The sequence below is a fragment of the Stegodyphus dumicola genome, chromosome 6 (genome assembly GCF_044657685.1).
Source record: "Stegodyphus dumicola isolate Sdum_Otavi_A_Nest chromosome 6, ASM4465768v1".
Classification (NCBI taxonomy): Eukaryota; Metazoa; Arthropoda; class Arachnida; order Araneae; family Eresidae; genus Stegodyphus; species Stegodyphus dumicola.
The window spans coordinates 204,958,347-204,981,338 of NC_140773.1; the positions used below are offsets into that span (position 1 = coordinate 204,958,347).

At 30.8% G+C, this 22,992-nt stretch overlaps 1 protein-coding gene across 1 annotated transcript; it reads right to left on the bottom strand.

Moving 5' to 3' along the window:
* Positions 1–528: 528 nt before the first annotated feature.
* KdelR (ER lumen protein-retaining receptor) lies at positions 529–22,404 on the bottom strand. The gene is made up of 4 exons (XM_035372433.2): positions 22,230–22,404; positions 13,090–13,349; positions 4,482–4,734; positions 529–1,604 (listed from the first exon to the last, which is right to left on the bottom strand). The coding sequence occupies exons 1-4, from the start codon at positions 22,318–22,320 to the stop codon at positions 1,570–1,572; spliced, it is 639 nt and encodes a 212-aa protein (XP_035228324.1). The 5' UTR covers positions 22,321–22,404; the 3' UTR covers positions 529–1,569.
* Between the last annotated feature and the right edge of the window lie 588 nt (positions 22,405–22,992).

The following is a 22,992-nucleotide window of genomic DNA, read 5'->3' on the forward strand; positions in this document are numbered from 1 at the left end:
AAAATATTTAGCTGTTATTACATAATAAATGTAATGATAGAAATAAAGAAATTACATTGTGATTTTCATAAATTCATCAAAATTATAATGAGACACTAACAAGAATACTGAAATTCAGTTTATAGTTAAAAAAATTCTTCCTTTTAAAAAAAAATGTCATTCTTGAAGCAAAACAAATAATACTGGTCAAATATACAAGTGAAACTTTTCTTTTGAATAAATATGCAAAAGCGGGAAGCTAATTAATATTTTTCTAATTTTTTAGGGCTAACAATAAATGATATCAGTTAATTTCCAATTTGTTTATCAAAATTTAATTACATGAGTCCGTTATAAGTACACCGAAATTTTATTCACAAATTAGCTTCCTTGTATGACAACTCTAGAAATTTAGAATTTAAAAAATATTACAATGTGCAAACAGCTTTTTTTTTAGTTTCTTATAAATTTTTTACTGTACAAGTTAGGAAAATATATATACATAAAATAATGAGTAAACGTACTTTGTAATAAATAAAACTAGACTAATTTTCTCCATATAAATATTTTAACTTTATTTGCAAAGCTTTCATAAATTGATGATTATTACTAAATTTTAATACAAATTAACACATGCAATCAACTGCATACAGAAAACAGGTTTTTCAGGAACCTCATTCAGAAAATAAGGTACTGACATGTTATAAGTGATTGCTTTTGCAATTTTTATAGCAAACATTAAAACACACTATGCAGACTAGCTTTTATTTTCTGCATGTCTTTATTACACAAAATGTCAGATCAAAGAAACGAAACAAATTTTTAATATAATCTTCAAGCAATGCAACAGGAAAATTAGAAAAAAGAAAATGACTGAAATTTGCAAACACACACACATATTCAAAATTATTTAAACTTAACCACAAAATTAAAGCACATTAATAAAAGTTCTTTTTTTTTTTTTTCCATTATACACTTAGAACTCAATATACATTTTCCACATCAAGTGGAAGATTTGCTACTAAGTCCCCAACCTGTAAAATCTGTGCATTCATTGCCAAATACATGGTACCTATTCATTACATTTCAAACCAATTCACAAGAAACAACTTCATACACACTCCTATAATATAAACACAAATTTTTTAACTAATTCCATGTAAGCAACATAAACGCACTTAAAAATTAAATACAATTGTCCACTGCAGTGACTTAGCAGCTGTAACACATGTAGAAAAATGTTTCCAATATAAAATAAGGTAAAAAGTATATACTTTAAGAAATTACATAGCAGTTCAAGATTTCTGAATTAAATAATTTAAAAAAGAGATTAGAAATGTACAGAAGTGAAGAAATGTCATGAAAGTAATGTAAAGGTACCAATAATACACAGGTTCAAACCAGCACCACGGAATGAGGCGAGTTTCAAAATACAAAAACACTGGAGCACACAAACCAATGTTATGAAGATTTTTCACACTCTCATAAAATCTCAGTTTATGAATATCAAGAAAAGTCCTCAAAATGCCAACTCCTACTTCTGATGAGACATGTGCACAATAGCTTTGATACCAAGCATGAACACATTCCTTATGCAGGTAACTTCAGAGCTTTACCTTTAATAACTGAAAAATAAATCATATGCAATTAGAAAACAATTCTACATTTTCTATAATCAATTATAATTCAATACAAGAGTAAATTCTAAATAAAATGACAAGGAATGGTAAAATATTTCACACACATAAAATCACATCAAGCATATAACTATAAATAAATTTCAAAAAGATAGACTATTCAAATTAGAATCTTAGTGAATATTTTAATTCCCACAAACATAACATTTTTTATTGATTTGATCGCATTTAAGAATTTGTTATACTTCATGATTTTAACAAATTATTTACACAAATTCCAAATATCCATGTACCTTTCATGAACATGTATTCTACTATAAATCACACTAATAATACTTACCTTAAATGCAACTTACATACTCCGTTGCTTACAGAACTAGCAGAGAAACTCTCTAGTCATTGCCCAACTCTTTTTGTTTTACTGCACTCACATTTGAAAAAATAATTTCTTGTAGTCTTCTTGGAATCTTCCATCTTATGTCAATTTTTTAACATGTAAAATTACATCGGTACTATTCCGTTTTGAGGATCGTAAAAAAAATTGTACTAACAATTTGGGAATATCCCAGTGATGAAAAGTCTGCAATAGAATTTTTTCAAAGAAAAGGCATCATTCATTATAGAAAATTATATTTGAACAAACAACGAGATGAAATAATGCTTTAGCGATAACTCGGTACTGAAATAGCGATGCAGGAATCCACTCAGTTATGATTCGCCTATTTTTATATAAATTATAATAATGATCTGAAATAGTTATTTACTCTTATGCTTCCATTCAGTTATGTTTATCCATTTTTACATAAATTATAATAATAAAAAATTTTATGAAATTAATCTTTTATCTAAATTAAAACAAAATTAATCTTAGATAGTTATTTACTATTATAGTTCCTTTCTTGCGTTAGGGTTGCCACAATTATTTTTGGCAGCACTGGCATCAACAATAAATAGTCTGGCGATTTTTTACAATTCTCAAAACGGAATAGTACCACTACATCTTTTTAACATTACCACCCAAACATTTCTTGAATACTTTTGCTGAAAATTTTCATACCAAGCAACATATTTTACAAATATTTTAAGACTAAACGCTAGGCAAAATTTAAGACTGTGCCACAAAGAAATATATGATATAAAGTGTGAATACCTAATGAAATACATAACTGTTTCAGTATTGTACTATACGCTATATAAAAACTGTGTTACATGTTTATTTGAGTTGATAAAAAAATACATAAAGTTAGCTTCCATTATAGCTGATGCCCAAGCATTTGGATACTAAATTAAGACTTTTGCAAGACAGCAGCAAATGATGTACAGAAGACAATCTATAGACTTTGATTCCATATTAATAAATTATCATAAGAAGAAGCCACCTTCAGATAATTCTAATAGGTAGTATGTCCAGTTTTCAGAACATCTGAACAAATGCGAAAATAGAATCCTCCCCATTACATAAAATTGACAAAAGCCCAAAAATTCAAGTTTTTAAAATTTATTAGTCACAAATGCTAAATTCATAACTATTTATAAATGGAATTATGACAACTTTTTTATAAATTCAATATTAAAGAAAATTACATTTAGGGTGACAAGAACATGAAAAATCTGATATATGTGGAAAGCAAAGTAAAAGCTAGCTGGAATGTATATGCAATACAGTAAACTCTTTCTAAATGCGGGGTTACATCAGTAACACACTACACTGTTAATATTTTGTGGAAAAAAATGGGTTAGGTTTGGTTCAGATTACAAATTTATAAGAGCCCATATATTACTATATTTAGACAAGAAAAATGAAACAAATTTAACTGAAAGGATTTCTATTACTGCTTAAAAAGGAGGTATATCATACAATTATTTTTTTAAAAAGCTGGGGATTTCTGCTTGAGACAATGCCTGATTCAACTTGTTAAATGCTTCATAGCAAAGTTTTTCAATACCTCAAAGTTTTTTAATATAAGTTTCCTCTTTGCTTTTCATCTGTTTCAATCTCCATTATTAAATCAGAGAGTTCCTGTACCTTTTTTTTTAACAACTCATTTAATTTTTTCTATGTTAAATGCTCTTTATCTTATTCACTATTGCTGCTTTCACCATTATTTCTTGTTATACATTATCCAATTCATTTGTCACGACTGTCATTCTCCGCTAATTCACTTCAATATCTGAAAATTCTTCACCACCTATTGTGCTTTTTTAATTTGTATGATTTCCTTGGCTTCCTTTTCGATGGATGGAAATTCTCTAAAATTGTTGATAATTTCTGGCCAATACTGATGTCAGCAAACATGCATTTTTGATGAATTCATTTGCTCCTACGCAAGTTTAATCATTTCTGTGCAGTGATGAATTGCTTCCAAAATGTCATTAGTGTGTTCTGCTTTCTTTCATTTAGTGCTTTATAGTCTATTATGTCTGGCAAAACATGCATGTAAACATGCCAGAGATAACATGCATGTAAACATGCCAACAGACTGAATATTTTTATGATTTCTTGATTCATTGGTTAGATTAAGGCAGTGGTGTTCAAATGAAACCTCTACATTGGGATTAAATATTGTGAGGGCAGTTCAGTACCCTGTCTTGGAGCATTATCAAGAATGGGAAGAAAATTAAAGCTCAGGTTCTACATTTCTAAGTAATACTTTACTTTTTTAAAAAATGAATTTTTAAAGCAATCATTAAAGAGGACAATCGTAATGCAGGCGATACTCTGCACCATATCATGTAACTGAAATTCTCACAATAGGAAATAGTAAGCAATTATGAAAACGCATATATGCAAAACTGTATTCTTCAAGGGTTTACTGTATTACATTTATTCAAAACATTACTATTTATCTTAACATAAATCCTTACCTTTGGTAATATATAAATAGAAAAAGTCACAGTAGAGAACTGTCTGTACAACACCAGCTATGATAGCAATTAAATCATAGAATCCTTCTGAATAGTAACGGTACACCCAGTTCAGTATGTAGAGACCTCTGTATGAACCCAAGCAAAAGAGGTAATGTGAAGTGATGGTTTCTGCTTCTCCAGTTTTTGACACCATAAAAAGTTGAGGCAAAATAGCTACAGATTCCAAATAGATTGAAAATGTCCACAATATCTAAAGAACAATATGAATATATCACTAAAAATATTCTATAATATGAGAGGAGAATTAATAATACCACAAACTACACAATTTAACAAAAATATTTTCTACACTAGAATCTTCCAACATTTTTTTCCTTAATTAAAAAATAAATAAATAAACTTAAGGGGGGGAACCTGCTTCACTGAGATTGCTCTATTTAACAGGCATAACAGAAATTTTCGCACAAGACAACTTAACAAAATTAACAGCATAAATGTTTTAAAGTTATATACATAATTAATTTTCCTATTTTTAAAAATTAATTTCTATGACATATTTTAAATAGTACTTAGCATTAATTACTCTGGAGTAGAGCAAAACTGTTTTAAAATTTGTAAATTAATACTTTTACAAAAATTTGTTACTTGCCATTAGCAACACCACCTCAAGCGGATTTTGTGCTAAACCACCTCTTAGTGAGTTTTTGCTCAGTAAATTTTCTCACCAAAAGAAAAAGTGAGCACATTGTTTTAGATATTTTAATGCATGCAATATTCGTTTTAGGACTGTTTTGTCCAATTTTTAATTCATTTTATGTTTAAGCAAAACATATATAATTGTTTATTTATTTATTTTTTAAACTCTCATATAAACACTTAAAAAGTCTTGACATCATTTAAGACAGTAGTTTCAAGCTCTAATTGCATGTAGGTTGAACGTACAACCTGAAAACAGCTAACAAGCCAGAAACCATCTTTAAATAAAAAACTATACGAACAAAAAAACAAAAAAAAGTTTAAATAATTTTTAAATATTCCTCATTAAATATCTGTCAAAACATACATAAATAATAATACTATCGCAAAAGGAAAAAAAAAACTCAAATTTAGATTTATTTTCTATCTGAAATCTAATGTTGCTACATGTTAAAAAAAAAAAAAAAATCTTTGTTGGCTACACTTTTCTGAAATTCAAATATAGTGAGTGCTAAATATTTAAATTCTTATGCTGACATTTCTTTCGAATATTTCCACCTTGTTTAATTAATCATTAAGTAACTTGCTTTAAATTAAGCTAAAAAATAAACAAAATTCTGAGATCTTTAAGTTTTTAAGGAAATTTGTCAAGTAGTTCAAAACTTGAGAATAAATAAGTGTATTAATTTTTTCTTCAATGAATTCATAAAAATGCATACATTTGTATGTACATAATTACATTCTTTTTTTCTTATTAAATCTTAACATTTGATAGCATTTTGATTCTGATAAAATTTGTAGCCTCGGACAAAAAGTTTTAGAAATTACCTTCATTATGGACTGTACATGCGCATTGGTTAGTCTTGTTATTTCTTATGAATTTTCAGCTGGGTATAAAATCTCCTCACATATAAAGGTATTCTCAAACAAAATGATTATTCTTGGTGCAAACATTTGTAACCGAGCTTATTTATTTTTTAGCGAGTATGAATTAAATTCTGTATGTTCAAATCTTTGAATAAAATTTATATCACACTGTAAATTAATTAGCTGAATTTATAGATTTTCTACTGCGTTATTCATATTTGTTTTTAAATGAAATGAAAATCATATAAACTCAGACTTCAAATAACTAGAAAGTTGAAATCCTGCAACTATTAGACTTGAATTCGCAGCAGATGCATAGAACAGTTCGCACCTTTTTTCGGATACTTTCATTTTCAGCTTTATTTACAAATACCAGTTATTAAATGTCAACAAAAGGATTTTTTTTTTCACATATAGTGGTCAACTGTTTTAAAACCTGTTTGTTTTGAAAAACACTCAAAAACGATTTTGGATAAAACAATTTTTTTAAAAAAATTCTGAAACTGAACTCGTATAAGTATTCGGACAATTTTAGTACACTGTTTATATTTAATAAAAAACACAAAAATAATAGTACACTCAATATTTTGTTGGATATCCTTACTTTAAAATTGCATTTTTCATGTTCTATGGCATGGAGTCAACTAATGTTTTTTAATTCAACTAATGTGTAAAAAGGATCCATTTGTCCCATTCCTATGCAAGAATTGCTTTTATTACAGCTTTCGAAGAAGTTTTTTTGTTTCCTTAATCTTTTCTTTAATTCACTCCATACATATTCCACAGGATTTAACTCTAGAGAACAAGAAGTTTTGACAATTTCAGGAAAGTTATATAATAAACAAAAACAAACATTTAAAGGTGCATGTTTAAGATTGTTATCCTGATAGGATTTGAATGCATTTTACATTCCTAAGTTTTTTGCAGATGCTTTCAGATTTTCATTAAGAATATTTGTGTATTTATACCAACTCCTATTATTTTCAATAAACATTAAATTTCTTATTCTGAAGTCAGTGTAGCATCCCCAAAACATTATACCTCTACCCCCGTGCATAGCAAGATTTTAAAATTCAATCCTTAATTTGGATTTCACTGTATATTAATTTGGCTATAGAACCCAAATACATTAAATTTTGACTTTCCTGCAAATAAAATATTGCTCTAATATGATAAACTACAGCTACTACATGCTTTATGAATGTCAGGCATATTTTCTTTGTTGATGAAGAATTTTCTTCTTTCTGATCGCCAAGTGAAATCAATGACTCTATTAAAAGCTTCAGGGTTAACTTTTATTGCAAACTGTGTTTCTAAATTTGCTTAACGGTTTACAGTGTTAATTTTTGGGTCTTAGTTGATTTCTCATAGAATAAACGTCTGATTTGTTAATGTTAGTTTGGAATACAGTGAAGAATTTACTGCATTTCTGACAGTTTCATGAAATTTCCTACATTTAATTACTTTAAAGACAGTTAAATGCTTTAAATAAATTTTTTTTGACTATTTCAAATAATTTTATTATTTTTAAAAAGATTAAATTTCTAACAGAATTGATGAGATTACAGTGTGTTCCCTCGCCACTTCGAGCTTCATGTTTTACGGCTTCCGGGTTTTTCCAAAATATTCATCAAAAAATAAAAATGAAAAAATACAACCATTTCGGCAGCCACATTGTGAAAAGGAGTGTTGTTTCACGTTGATGTGTGAGAGAGAAGGATCCCTGCATGTCAAACAAAGAGATGAGTTGACTCAGAGTACATACCATGGGCTTTCATAAAGGTGCATGATTGGTTTCTGGTGTGACATCGACCAATGAGAGTACGAGTGGATTTATCCCTGTGAGTTGATTGTCTGCGCATCATGGCAGCTTCACCTAGCATATTCTTTTGCTGTATCTCGCCAGTCTTGTCCATGATGTTGACGGTCTCGCATACTGTATTTTAGCGTTGTGTTTTTTTATTAATTAAGCCCTTATAATGCCACCTAAGCACTGTGCCCCTGTGAAAGCTTACTCTGGGGTGCCCAAGAGGAAGAAGATGATGACCATCAGCGATAAAGTGGAACTTTTAGACATGATCGGAGAGGGCAGAAGTTATGCATCTGTGGCATGCCATTAGGGGGTGAATGAATCTACAGTGCGGTAGATAAAGAAGCAAAACGTGTGATAACTCCGTGTAATAAATGCCCGATGATGACAATGAAGAGGCTGAAGAAGGTGTTGACGAACCTCAAGCCAGTAATAGCGCTGCCAGGAGAGATTCGCCTCCTTGAGGACAAAGATTTTCAGCCAGCAAAGATTGGTTTGAAAAATTTCAAAAAAGATACGGCCTCAGAAACGTGCTTTTGTTTGGTGAGGCTTCTTCTGCTGACAACGATGCTGCTTGTCGTTATGCGGAGGAAGAGTTTCCTAACCTCATCAGTAAGGGAGGCTACCTCCCTGAACAAGTTTTCCACATGGATGAAACATGCCTTCGCATACATTCTCTTCAAGGACGAAGTGAAGCGGCCATGCTTCAAGGCTCACAAAGACCATATGACTGTATTGATGTAGATATCAAGACCATGGCTGGCAATGCTGCACGTTTTATGCTCAAGCCAGGCTTATTTATAAAGCCAAAAAATCCACGGGCATTAAAAACAAAAATACGGCTCTGTTGCCCATGCTCTGGATACCAAAAGCTCTGACCCTTGAATGGTTCCTCCATTGCTTCATTCCCCAGGTGAAGCTGTATCTGGCTGAAAAGGGCCTCCCCTTTAAGGTCCTTCTCCTGATGGACCGTGCAGGAGGCCATGCAACAAACCTGCAATATGATGGTGTGCAGATAGAGTTTTCTGCCCCAGAACACTACCTCTCTAATTCAGCCAATGGATCAAGGTGCCATTCGTGCCTTCAAGGCACTCTACACTCGCTCCACGATGGAGGGCCTCATCTTGGCAGTTGACGATGCCAATGACAAATTCACCTTAAAAGCATACTGACGCAGTTACGACATTGCCTCATGTTTGTCTAATATTCAGCGAGCATTAAAGGACATGAAGAGTGAGACCATAAATTCTAGCTGGAAGAAATTATGGCCGAACGTGATGCATGACGATCCAGGCTTCACTCCTAAAGAAGTTCATCACTCAGCAGTGGAAAAGGCAGCGAGGCTGGCTCTCACCATAAGGAATGCAGGATTTGTCGACATGACAAAAGAAGACATCAGCGCCCTTATCGATTGCCACTCAGACCCACTGACCAATAAAGACCTCGAGATGACAAAGTTTGCAAGTGAGGAAGAAAACGAAGAGTAAGACGAAGAAGAAACTGAAAAGCATGGTCTTACCCTGGAGAATCTGCAACACTGTTGAAAATGCAACAAATTGCACAAGACATTGACGGCAATATGGTTCAAGCTGTCGAGTTCAGCAATCGCGTTGACGAGTTATGTCCTTGTACGGGGAAATTTTGAAAGAAAAGAAAAAACAAAGACAACGACCCCAGCTCTACTGTCAGTGCCTTGAGCAGAAGAGTCTCCGAGTGAGCCTAAAGCTTTTACGAGTCAAGTGAGAGCCTCTCCTCCGCCACCAACACGAGACTCTTCGCCTCTCTCAGAAAACAATATTGATTATGTTTATTAATGTATAAGGTTTTGTAATTAACCTTATTAATTAGCACTGACACATTAAGTAAATGCATATACTGTTGTAATTTTTGTCTTAAATGTGTAAAGTATAAATACTGTTTACATATTTAAAACATTCTTGTACCCGCATACACGAAAATCCCTAGGGGCAAATCCTGCTTCGCAGTTTTATCAGCTTTAAAGGAAGGTTCTGGTCCTCATTAACCGTGAAAAACGAGGAATCACTGTAGTTTGTAGTGTATTAGCATGATCATTTTAGATATGGAACTGTTACTATACTTTGCTGAACACGTATAAATTTTCAAATGCAGGCTATATTCATATGAAGTATATTCATTTAAAACAAAAAACATTATCTACCAAAATATTTCCACAAAAATATGGAGCCTCCAAATTATTATACGAGCTACTGCTAAACACTTTTTGAACAAATTATTTTACTAAAAGGAATATATTGATAATATTTATTTTATAATATGCAAGGCTTAAAATAGAGAAGAAATGGAACTTGCATAGTAATGCAACCACCTTACAAGTCGCCAAATTTTCAGAATGTACTAAACTCTGAGAACCATGCACAAAACTATTCTTCCGGCAATCATACTCATAATGATCCTTCTACCAAGCACCGCAGCAATTTTCAAATGCATTCTTTTTTGTCATATTCCAAGTTCCAATGGTTTTTTAAACAAATTATGATATTTTTTTGTCTTCAACTTAGTTTTAAAATATAAGCTTATGGAATTTAACAGCAATGGATGAAACTGCAGTAAAATTTCTGCAGGCATACAGAATTTTACTGAACATTTTCTAAGGGGAACAAGGAAATATGTTTCTTTGATAACCACTGTTGCTAAGAGTTGCAAGAAGTCGAGCCTCCACAATTTTCAGTTGTTTTTTTAATCGAAAACATTGCTGTGTACTTTGGGAGAAGAGCACAAAAAATTACAAAAAGAGTTGAAGAAGAATGCGTTTTATTTCTTTAATGTATCATGTTATTCTTATTTAATAATTCAAATCTGTATTTTAAATTCCTAAAGTATGTTTTCTTTTCACATGTTGATAATGTTTATTAGTTTATGATAACTATTGATGGTTTGGGAAGCTTTCTAAAAAGAGGAAAGAAAGGCGTGAAAAACCACTCGCACCTGATACGTAATTTTTACATTTTCATCTGTAAAAAATCATCAGGTGGCTGTGTTAATACATAAGCTCTGAAAAAATAATATATTAGAAAAAATTCTGAAGTCTACCTTTCAGTACTTAGTATGTAAGAGCTATGGAAATAAATTTAAAAATACAAGTAAAAAAAAAATGTGAGCCATCATAAATGAAATGTCTTCACTAGCTGCCAGTTAAGGGGAAAAAAAAAAAAAATGATTATCAAGTTAACTATTTCACACACTATTCAGGCATCATTCTGAAGTAGTGTTACTCAAATGAATGCCAAAAATTGCCATATTTAAAAAATAAATAAATAAAAAGTGTCTTAAAAGTTTTTTTTAAATACTTCTTGAAATCTTCATCAATACAAATAACTGCTTTTCTAAGATACATATTACAGAATAAGCTATTAATTACTGCAGTTCATAAAATATTGTTAAGATAAAGAAATCATGATAAAATTAGTTAAAATTATGTGAAATTTATTAAAGTTTGGTCAAATAATGTAATAGCAGTACCATAGATTATGAATTCCATCTAATGCCAATATTCTAGGTAACAAGAATAATTTGATTCGATAATCCAATAAGTATTAATGCATAATTTAAAAGAAACCAAATGCCTTAGAATAAATGTTGCTCTGTTTCAAGTATCAAAAATTTTCTGGAAGATCCATTTAGTACAAAAGCTACATGAAAAATACAAACAGAAAATATGATACTAAGTACTAATAGGAGAATGTATGAAGCAATGGCACATATTAAAATTTAAAAAATTTATTCATTTTCAGACGCATCCCTACTGAATAATTAAAGCAAAAATTTTTAGCATTAAGATGTCCTACCTGTCCTTGAAACTTGCTTAATTATACTGTTCTTTACATTTACCATAATTCACATAATGTAAATAAAATTTTTTACTGATTCTCCACTATTACTGGATAAATCTGCTGATTTGAATTATAAATGGATACCAATATTCGATACAAAAAAATTTTATTATACAGGATGGGGGGGGGGAACACTAATTCCAACTAAACATGACCCAATTTAAGAAAGTTTAATCAATGCTGATTTCTTCAGTATTTAAAGAATGGATATTTATATTACAGCCATGCTCCATTTGATGCATTTTTGTTTGTTTTTTTTGGGAATATTTTCTCCACACCAGGTGACCACAGGTTCAGGCTTTTTTTTCATTTACCACCTAATCAATTTTTTTTTTTTTTTTTTTTTTTTTTTACCTGTCCTTTATCAAGAAACGAACAAATGACTATCTTATTTTTTTAAGAATGAGATATTTTTTATAAAGACAATCGAATAACCACCTCATGAAATTTTAATTCTGACAGGAAGGGGGGGGGAATTCTTAACACAAATGTGGTTTGTTGTTGGATCACACATTATTTAGTTACTGCTGAATCATTTACTTAACAGTGTCAAGAGTTACTATATGTTTAGTTTTGTGAACAAAACATCTTTCGAATGAACCAGTACTGTTCTGTTACCGGGACAAGACTCAGAAATGTATGAATGTATGTATGTGCATATGTATATGTAACCACACACATACATTCATGCTTACATATATACATGCATACATGAACACATATGTCCATCCATCCATACATATATATATCTTTCTGAATCCGGTCCTGATAACAGAACAGTACTAATGAATGAGAGTATAACTGCTGATTGGAGTAGTTACATGAAAAGCATGTTGCAATTTTTTGTTATATGTGTCATCTTTAAAATCATTCAAAAATGGTTGAAAACTTTTTATAAAAAGAAAGAAATTACATATGTCATGTTCTTCTCTCAAAAAGGGTTTTAGGAAGACTTTTTTTTTTTTATGAAATCACAGACTTTATTGTTGTTACCAATCCTAAAGGTGTGGAGAAAGAAATAAGCTAAAATATGTCAGTATTGCACATAGTACGGCTTTAAACAAAAAAGTAAAACCTTTAAAATTCAATTTTGTCAGCTGTTCAGCTAGGAAAACACCAAACAGGCTAAATAAATAGTACAATAGACTTAAAATTCTAGTATTATGATCGCAGCCTTCAGAGCTTTAGCTACATTAAGTCTAAGTTTTCAGTATATTAATATTTTCCCTCCAAACTGTTATTTTCCTCTGGATAGGGTATACATAGAATATCATTTCATTAGTGAAAATAAAACACTTAATTCACCAATACATAAACTTAAAATCCATGGAGAAAATAACTAGCAAATAAAGATAATTACCTCAAGCGGAGTAAAATCATGATTTACGACAAGTGACAGAATAACAACTGGTATGACAAGGAATTCAATTCGAAAAGTATCGTGATTACGATCATAGGTGGCCTTGAATTTAATGTACATCAAATATAGTGTTGCATATGAAGTGCCAATAAAGAAAACTTTCATGACTGAATTATACACAGATATAAAATTGCTGAAAAGATCCAAATAACGAGTCGTATACACAAGAGCAAAGAGGATTTGGCTCCTGCCCGATATACCTGCAAAAAAAAAAAAAAAAAAAAAAAAAAAAAAAAAAAAAAAAGGTTAAAAACAAATATTTACAACAACTTACAGTATTTAAACACAAAAATGTACTTGGCATTAGATCAAAATAATTACTTCTTCATCCTATTCAGAAAAATAATCAGACTGGAATATATTACCTAATTTATGACGCTACAATGTCATTTCTCATGACTATCACGTTCTGTAACAGTAATATCTGAAAGTGACAATACTTCTTACCAATGAATAGCAACTGTAAAGCAGTTATCCCAGTACACAACCTTATTATATATTAACTGTAAAGCAGTTATCTCCGTACGAAATCAAAATTGTCTAGAATCATTAAAGGGTGTCGTAGGGAGGTTTCACTGTGCTTCAAAAAATTAATACACCAATTATTATTATTATTTTTTGACTGGGGGGGCAAAAAGAATGAATGAAAATTATACCTATTTTTCCCCTCTCATAAAGCAAAATAATATTAACAAGCTCTAAGAAAATTGAACAATAAACCCTGAAGTTAGAATTTAATAAGTTTATTATCAGAATTCAGTAAGGTAAAATGACAGATAATCTGCCTGTATGTCTTATTTACTTAATAGGCAAAAATAGGGAAAAAAAAAAAAAAATTACACTAGTTATTAAATGACTGATAAAAGATTCAAAAATGGCAAATATTAAAAAGAAATTTTTACTAAATTATTCTAAAATAAAGGAATATTTAATACAGGCAAGGCTGTATATATTATGACCTAGAATATATATATTTTTTTAATGTCTATAAGAACATATATAGACATGCATCTTGAAATATGTCCAAAAAATTAAGGTAGTATTATTAAAAGTGCATAAATCAACATATAAAGTAACAGGGATATTTTGGCATTAAAAATCAAGAAACTAGCTCTTTCTCATGGCAGTTTTCGGAAATTTGGACTTTCTTAGGGAAATCCCGTGCCAGTCAGAGTGTTAAAAACCCCTCAACAAATCCAAGCATTGGCTATTAAATGGTAAAGTTTACTTCATTTCTGCACTTTATGACCTGATGCTAACACTGAGGAATAAATATTGGAATCTTGTATTCTGAACTTTCACAATACTACATTTTCAATAAGTCATCTCACGTTCTGAGAACATTTAAAATTTTCTAAAAATGGGCCATTTTCAAATTTTGCTTACATATGCTGTCCCAGAGGAAATGAAAGAAAATTCCAGCGTAAATTGATATTTAAAGTTAAATTTGAAAAATGCATTGCATAAAGAAGACTATAAATATATTCTTACAATTAAAAATATAAAAGAACCAATTGAAAAATTTTAGATAAAAACCTTAAAAAATGGGTTCTTAGGCAAAAATGCCTTCAAATTTTATGTAATTTAACCTCTTTGTTTTGTTAACTTAATTTAATTTTTTCAGTAAAAAAAATTTACTTTAAATATGAACTACTAGTGTGTTATATTTATGATAAAAATTAATTATAGAAGCTTTTTTCCTTTATAAAAATCTATAAAAATAATTCATTTTCCACTTTGTGTCAAGTGGGTTAGTTAACTGGATTGTTAAGTGAAGTCTGAAGCTGATTTAATATGCTTAAAAAATGTTTTTATCATTAATCAGCAGTTCTCAGCCTATAGAAAATCCAAAAATAATTTAGAATTCAACGAAGCTCTTCTATATATTGTTTTCTCAGAAAATTATGCCAACAAATTCAGTGCAGACTTTTCACTATGGTGCATCAAGAGCTCAGGCTACTCTTTGCTATACAGGTGTCCAATATATTGGTGAGGAAACTAAGCCCATTTCTTTTTATACATTCTTAACAATTATGACCACAGTTCAGCAGCAGAGTTCACCTGAAGTCAGTGCTGGAACTGTTGAATTTCAGGACACTTAATTTTTGAGTCCTCTCTTGGCCTTTGCATACAACATCAAAAAAGAATTTTATATCTCTTTTCACATTCCTTTCTCTTTCTCTCAGTTAGTCTATATTTTAGGGTACCCCTTGGATTATTGCCAAGTTATTGTTTCATTTATGATAACCTGAGTATTTTACGTTGAATGTTATGGAAACCATATTATGACATAATTGTGGTGATTTTAACTTTTGGGAAAATATTTCTCAGGACTTATTTGAGTTCAATGCTGGTTAGGAAGTATGTTGCTTATTTTGTGTTTCACACAATAAAATACCTGCTGGTGGTACGATTAACATGATGTTTATATACGCTTTGGAATGAATGAGAAAGAAAACATCTATTGACTGGCGTGTAAATTAAGATTTAAGCGCCTTATTTCACTTCTCAGTAAATTATGCAGTGAGATTTAATGATTTGGAAACCAGAATTCATATCAGCAATATGGAAGGTATGTGGGGTGTAATAAAAAAAGATTTTCAAAAGAAATGCTACCAACATGAATTTATGTGGTGAAGGCAGTAGCAGATTCTAGTTCAGATAATTTTAAACAGTTTTTGGATGCCGCTAAGGAATTCTATGTGCAACACACCGAAGATACAGAAATTTCTAAATTAGGCAAGTCGATATTTCCTTTTTGTACTGAGCAGATTAGATAACATGTACTTCCAATTTTATGTTATTTCCTTGCTTTATTTCGACTGACAGTACAGTTTATTGAGATTATAATTTTCTTATGTTTTAATTATGATTTATTGCATTATGTTTTGGAGGCTATTTTACTTGGGAGGGTGTTTCACATAAACAAGAGTGACACTAAAAAAACTGGTTGATCTTTACATTACGGTAACTGGTAGTTTGGCGATATTTTGGAGGCGATAAAGGTTACTACCTGGGACTTTGGTAATAATGTGAGCAGTACTGAGTTCCGATTACGCATTATTTTGTGTGGGGGAAATGAGAGATCATGGGATATGTCATGTGATATTAATGGACGAATTACGGTTCTTTAATCGGAAGAGATGATGGGATATGTCATGTGATTTTAATGGACGAATTACTGTTCTTTAATGGGGAAAAATCTGGGAATTTTGCATTTGGCTTTATTCTGTGTTGTGTGAAATAGTGTTTGTGAATTTTTGGATCCCATGGCCGTAAGTAAAGTGAATTCGAAATGGGTATTTAGTGGTATTGAAAAGGATAGTAAGAAATGTTTTTTAAGATTGTGTGAGAGAGAAATAAACATGTTTTATTATGTTATTTATTTTACGTGGTATCTTGCTTTGAAAGATAAGTATGATTTTAAAGATTCTGAAAGAGAATGAAGAAAAGTGTATCCGCCACGTAATGAAGATTCTGAAGGAGATTAGGTAAGTTAGTATTTTTAATTATTTTTATGCATTGTTGGAAATGTAAGAAGGAAAGGAATTTGGTATTATTGGGAAAATTGTTATTAGCAATGATTTAGTTTAAAGTAATTAGGATTGTAAGGTAATTTTTATTAATTGAATGTATGTGCTCATGTATATTTTAAGTGGTGTTTTTGAATTTAATTATATTTTAATGAAATGATAGTTATTTTGTGAATTTTATGCTTGTAGGAATTTGGTTTACGTTTAAGTTGAAATAAACGTGCATGGAAATAATTTAAATATTTGATACTAAATATTTGTAATGCTTCATGTATGAATTCGTTGGTGACGTGTATAATGTAATAGATGATTTAGAGGTAAAAGTTTTTGGATATTTTATTTATTTTATATGTGGAAATGTTCATATTTGTAAAGGGTAAATACTTTTTCGCGATCAGGTAATTTCATATATGTTCTTTTTACCGGGTTTAAAGATTGAGAAAATTGTCATGTATTTTCGTGAAATTTTTCGAATTTATGAGAAAAAAGCAGTGTACATGGATATAGTGAAGAGTGTGCGCAATGCCATTTTTGTGCAATTCTGGGATGTTTTTTTAAGTAAAAATAAGTCGGCGTGTACATGGTTTATGTGTATGTGTTATTTTGAAAAACGCGTAAGGTGTATGGTATTGTGCACTTTTTCCGAATTTTGCAGTGAATATTTGTCATGATTAAGCAGTTTTGTTTGATAAAATTTCTAGCATAAGTGTAATTCGGCTAGTAGATTGTTGGAAGAAGTGTTCAGTAGATAAGAAGAAAAGAAACATGTCTTTACTTCGTGAAGACAAAATGGCGGCGGGGAAAAAAAAATAAAGGGTTGCTGTAGGGGAGTTGGTCGCCAAAAAATCGCCAAGTTACCGTAATGTAAAGATCAACCAAAAAACTTGCTAATTTTCACCAAGGGGTACCCTGAAATATATTTTCCCCCAATCGGACACATTTCGAAGCTATCTATGGTAAAGCAGCTGTTGATGACATAAGGGTGGTAAGTAAAAGAACAGCCAATAGCTTGATATCTTATGAAGACATTTTTTGGAGCCCACAAACTTTATCGAAAAATTCAAAGAGAAAGACATGTCAAGGTTTTCTTCATTAAGACTTCATTTCAGTACATAAACTCATTTCATTAAGAAAAATCCTAAGTATTTTTTGCCTTTTTTTGGCCCTGATCCTTTGTATGTATAGGCTGCTCATCATGAGCTGTCCAACAGATGTGAACAACAATATTTCATGGATGGATGATAATACCAAGCCAGAGACCCATCTAGTGAAGGAAAGTTGCATTGGACTACCATCCCAAGAATTCCTGGATAATTCAGATATGGAATATATGAAAAATAGACTTAAGGAGTTGGAATAAAAAATTACTAGTATTACAGGGACATGATTATGATTTGTCAGCAGATGAAACCAGTCACCGATATGGATATCCTTACGGAACCGTTGATAAAGAATCTTCAAATCCTCAAGGCACTAGCTGCAGAGATACGAGGTAAGTGTAATCTTCCTTGCTCTTTAGGCATTGCCCCCAGATTAATTTATGCGTTAACCCTTTGCGGCACACTATATGTTAACGTCAGAATTTCAACAAAAAAAGTTTTATGCAGTCTATTTAGTCCTAAAGGAGTATACAGGTAAAATTTTGTAAAAATTGCACTTACCGTTTTAATTCTGCAAGTGTTCCATGAGGTGGAACACTGCGCCGCCAGAGCTTTTAAAAGTGCGACTAAGCGAGCATTGCAGTGAAGCATGAAAATTAGTAGAAGCGTTTGTATAAGAATGAAAAAACTCTGTATTATGGCTGTATACATGGTTTCCTGGATATACACAATATTCTTGAATATATACGGATAAATGAGATAAATATCTATATACACAAGTCCTATATACAAAAATATTCACAAATTTTTTGAAAGAGTTAGACCTCTCTGCGCCATTTATGGAAAATTAATAATAAAAAAATTAACTACGATTAATATTAAGAATAAAGAAAAACAAGCATATAATATATACATACACGAAAAATACCTACACATTTATTGAAAATAAATGGGAATGAGACTAAAATGCGACAGCAAAAAATTCGCACATGTCTAAGTACAGATGAGTCAAGCTACTAATAAAATTCCCGCCTAAAAACTACTCCCAAAATATTCGAGATGCCAATATTAGGGCTTTTATAACACAAAACACACCTCACCCCTCAATACTCCTTTGTTTGAATTCATCCTTCCCCAAAACAACGGAAACAGAAAACGTAAACGATGGATGTTCTCTCCTAAGCACAGATGTTCTGATTCGTAACAGCACGAGATTGCTAAAGGCGCAGTCTTCCCGCTAATGGAACACTCGGTTTCATTCAATGATTCTGCGTATGGTTTTTGTATGAAAGATTAAAAAAAATATAGAACAAATAATTTGGAGTACAGCGAGCAAAATTATGCCTAATTTTTTTTCCAAATAAAATTTTTTATATCATTAAAAAATAGAGAAAATTACTTGAAAAAAAGAGGATTTTAATAACACATAATAAATAAAAATTCTATGTCTCCTTGTGATATGCTGCCATCTACTGTTTAAAAAGAAAAGTTCAAAGTATATTATAAAGGCATTTTTATCTATTTACGGTTGAATTTAAAGGTTTCAGAAGCAATTCAATTTGGGTGTTCCATGTAGTGGAACACTGAGCCGCAAAGGGTTAATAGAAACAGAAGAGAGTAAAGCTAAACGTAAAATTTCTAATAATTCTAGTAATATTGACAATGAATGATTTCAGTTAGCCACCAAAACTGCTAAGCAGCAAAAAATTGAAAAAATAAAATTAATATTGAATCAACCAATAAATTTAACGTTCTTAACGAAATTAATGAGAAGAATAAATTACCTAGTTAAGAATAGATGGTGCAACAGCAGCCGACCACCAGCTAACCACAGGCTATTCCTCCAATTATGGTTAACCCTGGTGAAATATCAAAGATTTTCTAAAAGAATTATTTCAGAAAACCGAGACAAAATTTTTAGATAAACTAAAGGGAGATCTTCTGAAAATATTTCCACAAAGTGCAGATAATCATCAAAACTTTAGCTCACTGTTTACTGAACAAAAAGTAGAGCATTATGTAATTAACGCTAATTACGCAAAACCAATCAAAGTTTTTTTCCGAGGATTACCTTCCACCACAAAAACACAAAACATTGTAAATGCACTAACTGAAAACGCAAAGTGACCCAGTTAACAAAAAGAAAAACCATAGCATCCATGCCTCTTTTTCCTAGTTCAAGTTATGAAAAATGAAATTGCAGATCAAATTTTTTTATGTTACTGATTTATTACTGTTTTCTGTCACTGTGGAAAAATATATCTCAAAGAATCAGTTGCCACAGTGCTATAATTGCCAGAAGTGGCACCACTCGTCAGAAAACTTGTTTCTTCACATCCAGGTGTGTCAAATGTTCACTAGAGTACAAAACACTGGATTGTCCTAATAAAGGACGAATAGATCAACCTAAGTGCAGTAGTCGTGTCATATCATGGACGCATAAAGTTCTCCAAAAGTAGATCAAACCAATCAAAAGAAGATTATTCAGTCAAACAGGAAATTTCCTTCACTGACATGACCAAAAGTCAGAATACTTAATGCACATCAAATAATTACCAATGCCAAAGAAAATTCTTTACTAGGAGAATGTCAGCTGTTACTTTAAAAGAACAGGATTTTGTGAGTACTTTCTCATGGAGAAATATACTTTCAAAAAACATTCTAGACAAAAAAGGAAACATCAAATACAAAACATCTTCCATAAAAAGATCTATTCCAGTTTCCATTTCTACTTAATACATATGAAAAATGAAATTTGGGTAATGTTACATTTAGATCTACAATATGCACTTATTTCATGTATAAAGAATGCATTATTTTTTTATATAGTAAAGCCTCAGTTAAGTGAAATGCTATTTTATATTTATGCATTTAATTACATGAGTATTTTTTAATATTCAATTTCAATAGTAAGTCATTTGAATATGAACTATATTCAAACTCAATATTAATTCATTTGAATATGAAATAATAGTTATCCTATCTTGGTTGAAAGAAAATTATTAGAGTGAACAAAATATACATAAATTTAAAATGTAAACAATGACAGATTTGACATTTGTTAAGTGATTGGGATCAAATCCGTTACCACTAAGTTTTTAAAGATATTTTCCCAATAATATAATTTTTTTATATTCTTTTGTCTGCCTGTTGCTATGTTTTGTAAGTTAATTTTATAGCACGTTGACAAAGAAGTTCATAATAATTTGACAAAAAGTCTTCTATTAATCATATTCTGAAGATCATTCACAACATGAAGCAAAGAAATTTAGAAAGTCCAGATGCCAAACCTTGTTTTGATAAGATTATCAAAATTTTGTCATATAACAGAATTAACGAAAATTAAATTTAACCAGGACAAATAACTAAAATGAATTACGGAAAGATTACGAGCTACAGTGACTAAAGTAACAATATGCAATCCGACAAACAATGCCTCGAAAATTTTCCACTGGTCTCTCTGGGAACCATTATTTAGTAGCAAAAATCTTTTTGGTACTCTTCTGTTATCGAGATCGGATTCAGAAATGTATGTAGGCATGCATAGGTGCATGTGTGTTATGTATGTGCACATATGTGTACGTACAAACATACAGTGAGCACATAAACACATACATTTCTAAATCTGGTGCCGATAACAGAAAAGTACAAACTGAATCTAGTAACTTTCTTTTCCATAGTTACTCACAGTGACACTCTGGAGCAATACCAAAGTCAGAGGTAGTGGTGTTAATGTGAAGGTATGAACAATATGTATTCAAATATTTATACATTCAATGACTAATTTATTAATCAGAAGTTACTGAGCAGATTACAAAAGGTTCCTCCAGATGTTAGGGAATCTATAAAATACAATGCTTTGAGAAAATAATTAGGTGAAAATCATGCCAATGCTTTTAAAGTCCATCAGCTTAAAATTTGTTTATAATACATAATTCAGCATATGAATAATGCTAAGCAATCATCGTAACTATCGATTCATTAAATAACTTGAAAATAACCTTACACAGAAATAAAACTTTGGTAGACCAAAATATGCAGATGTACGAAAAGAATTCTTCACTACACAACCGAGTCGATAATACAAAATAAATAAAAATAAGATCTCTTCCAAATTTGAAGTCTTCCATCATTAATTAAATTATATTTTTTTGATATGGGAAAGGGTAAAATGTTTACACATGCACATAAAAAAATTTACCAATCTTAAAAATCCACTAAGCCTAAAAAAAATGGGAATTTAATGTTTTCATCATCCAAATTTTATTTGAGAAATAAAGAGAAGCTTCACAGATGACTCCTAAACATATTACAGATTTCTTCCTCTTACTCTTTTATTAATCTTCTATCAGGGGGAACTTATTAAAAGAATCAACTATCATACCGGCTACCGGTTCAGCATTTTAGCTTTAACTATCACTCTATAATATCAGAAACAAATTATTACCTGCACACGATCTTGTTTTCCATATTTTTAGTAATAAAATTATAATAGCGAGAAGGTGAGACAAATCTCCCGCTAATCGAAAAACATTCATTTTGTATTAACAATTTATTAACCAACAATCAAGTCGGCGGCAGAGTTGGCAGGCATTCACTACCGTGACGTGGCTTGACATAAACAAGCATTGTGGGTACAAAAGGCTTCTTCACGTAGCAAATGGCATCAAATTTTCAACTTTTTAAATTCTAATATTGCTCCCATTGTAAAATGTATCTAATCAGCGTCTGCAATGGATAGAGATGTTAAGGGTTTCTTGGAAACCGAAATCGCTAAAGAAATAAATATTCGAGAATAAATCTAAAAGTCTTGTTTAGCGCTCAGACCCGTGGATCTTTATTAACGTAACTCTTATTTCAGAAATCAAACTAAGGTAAAATTGAAAATGAGTTATCCAGCAAAATCATTTTAGAATGAGTGTAGAAAAAATATGTTATAAATTTCATATTTATTAAGATTTTCCACAGCCATCTGATTGGAATTTATGATATTTTCTGAGCCTACTATTACATGACATTTTGTACAGAATACTTAAGTTAACATACCATATTTTGTAAGTAAAAAAATAACTCCTCAGAATTCATAGAAATTCAGTCCAAGGATGGAGATTTCAAGTTGTTCTGCATCAGTTTCCGGAGGTTCCGTTCGTTTATTCCTGATGAGATTTGAAATTCGTCACTTATGGTAAATAAAACTTTAAGAAAAATCT

Bases quoted from the DNA above. Each gene is read 5' to 3' on its own strand.
- KdelR (XM_035372433.2), bottom strand. From the start codon at position 22,320: ATGAATGTTTTTCGATTAGCGGGAGATTTGTCTCACCTTCTCGCTATT. The intron at 13,350-22,229 runs GTAATAATTTGT...TTTTTTTTGCAG, and splicing joins GAAAACAAGATCGTGTGCAG to GTATATCGGGCAGGAGCCAA. The intron at 4,735-13,089 runs GTAATTATCTTT...ATTGTTCTTTAG, and splicing joins ATGATTTTACTCCGCTTGAG to ATATTGTGGACATTTTCAAT.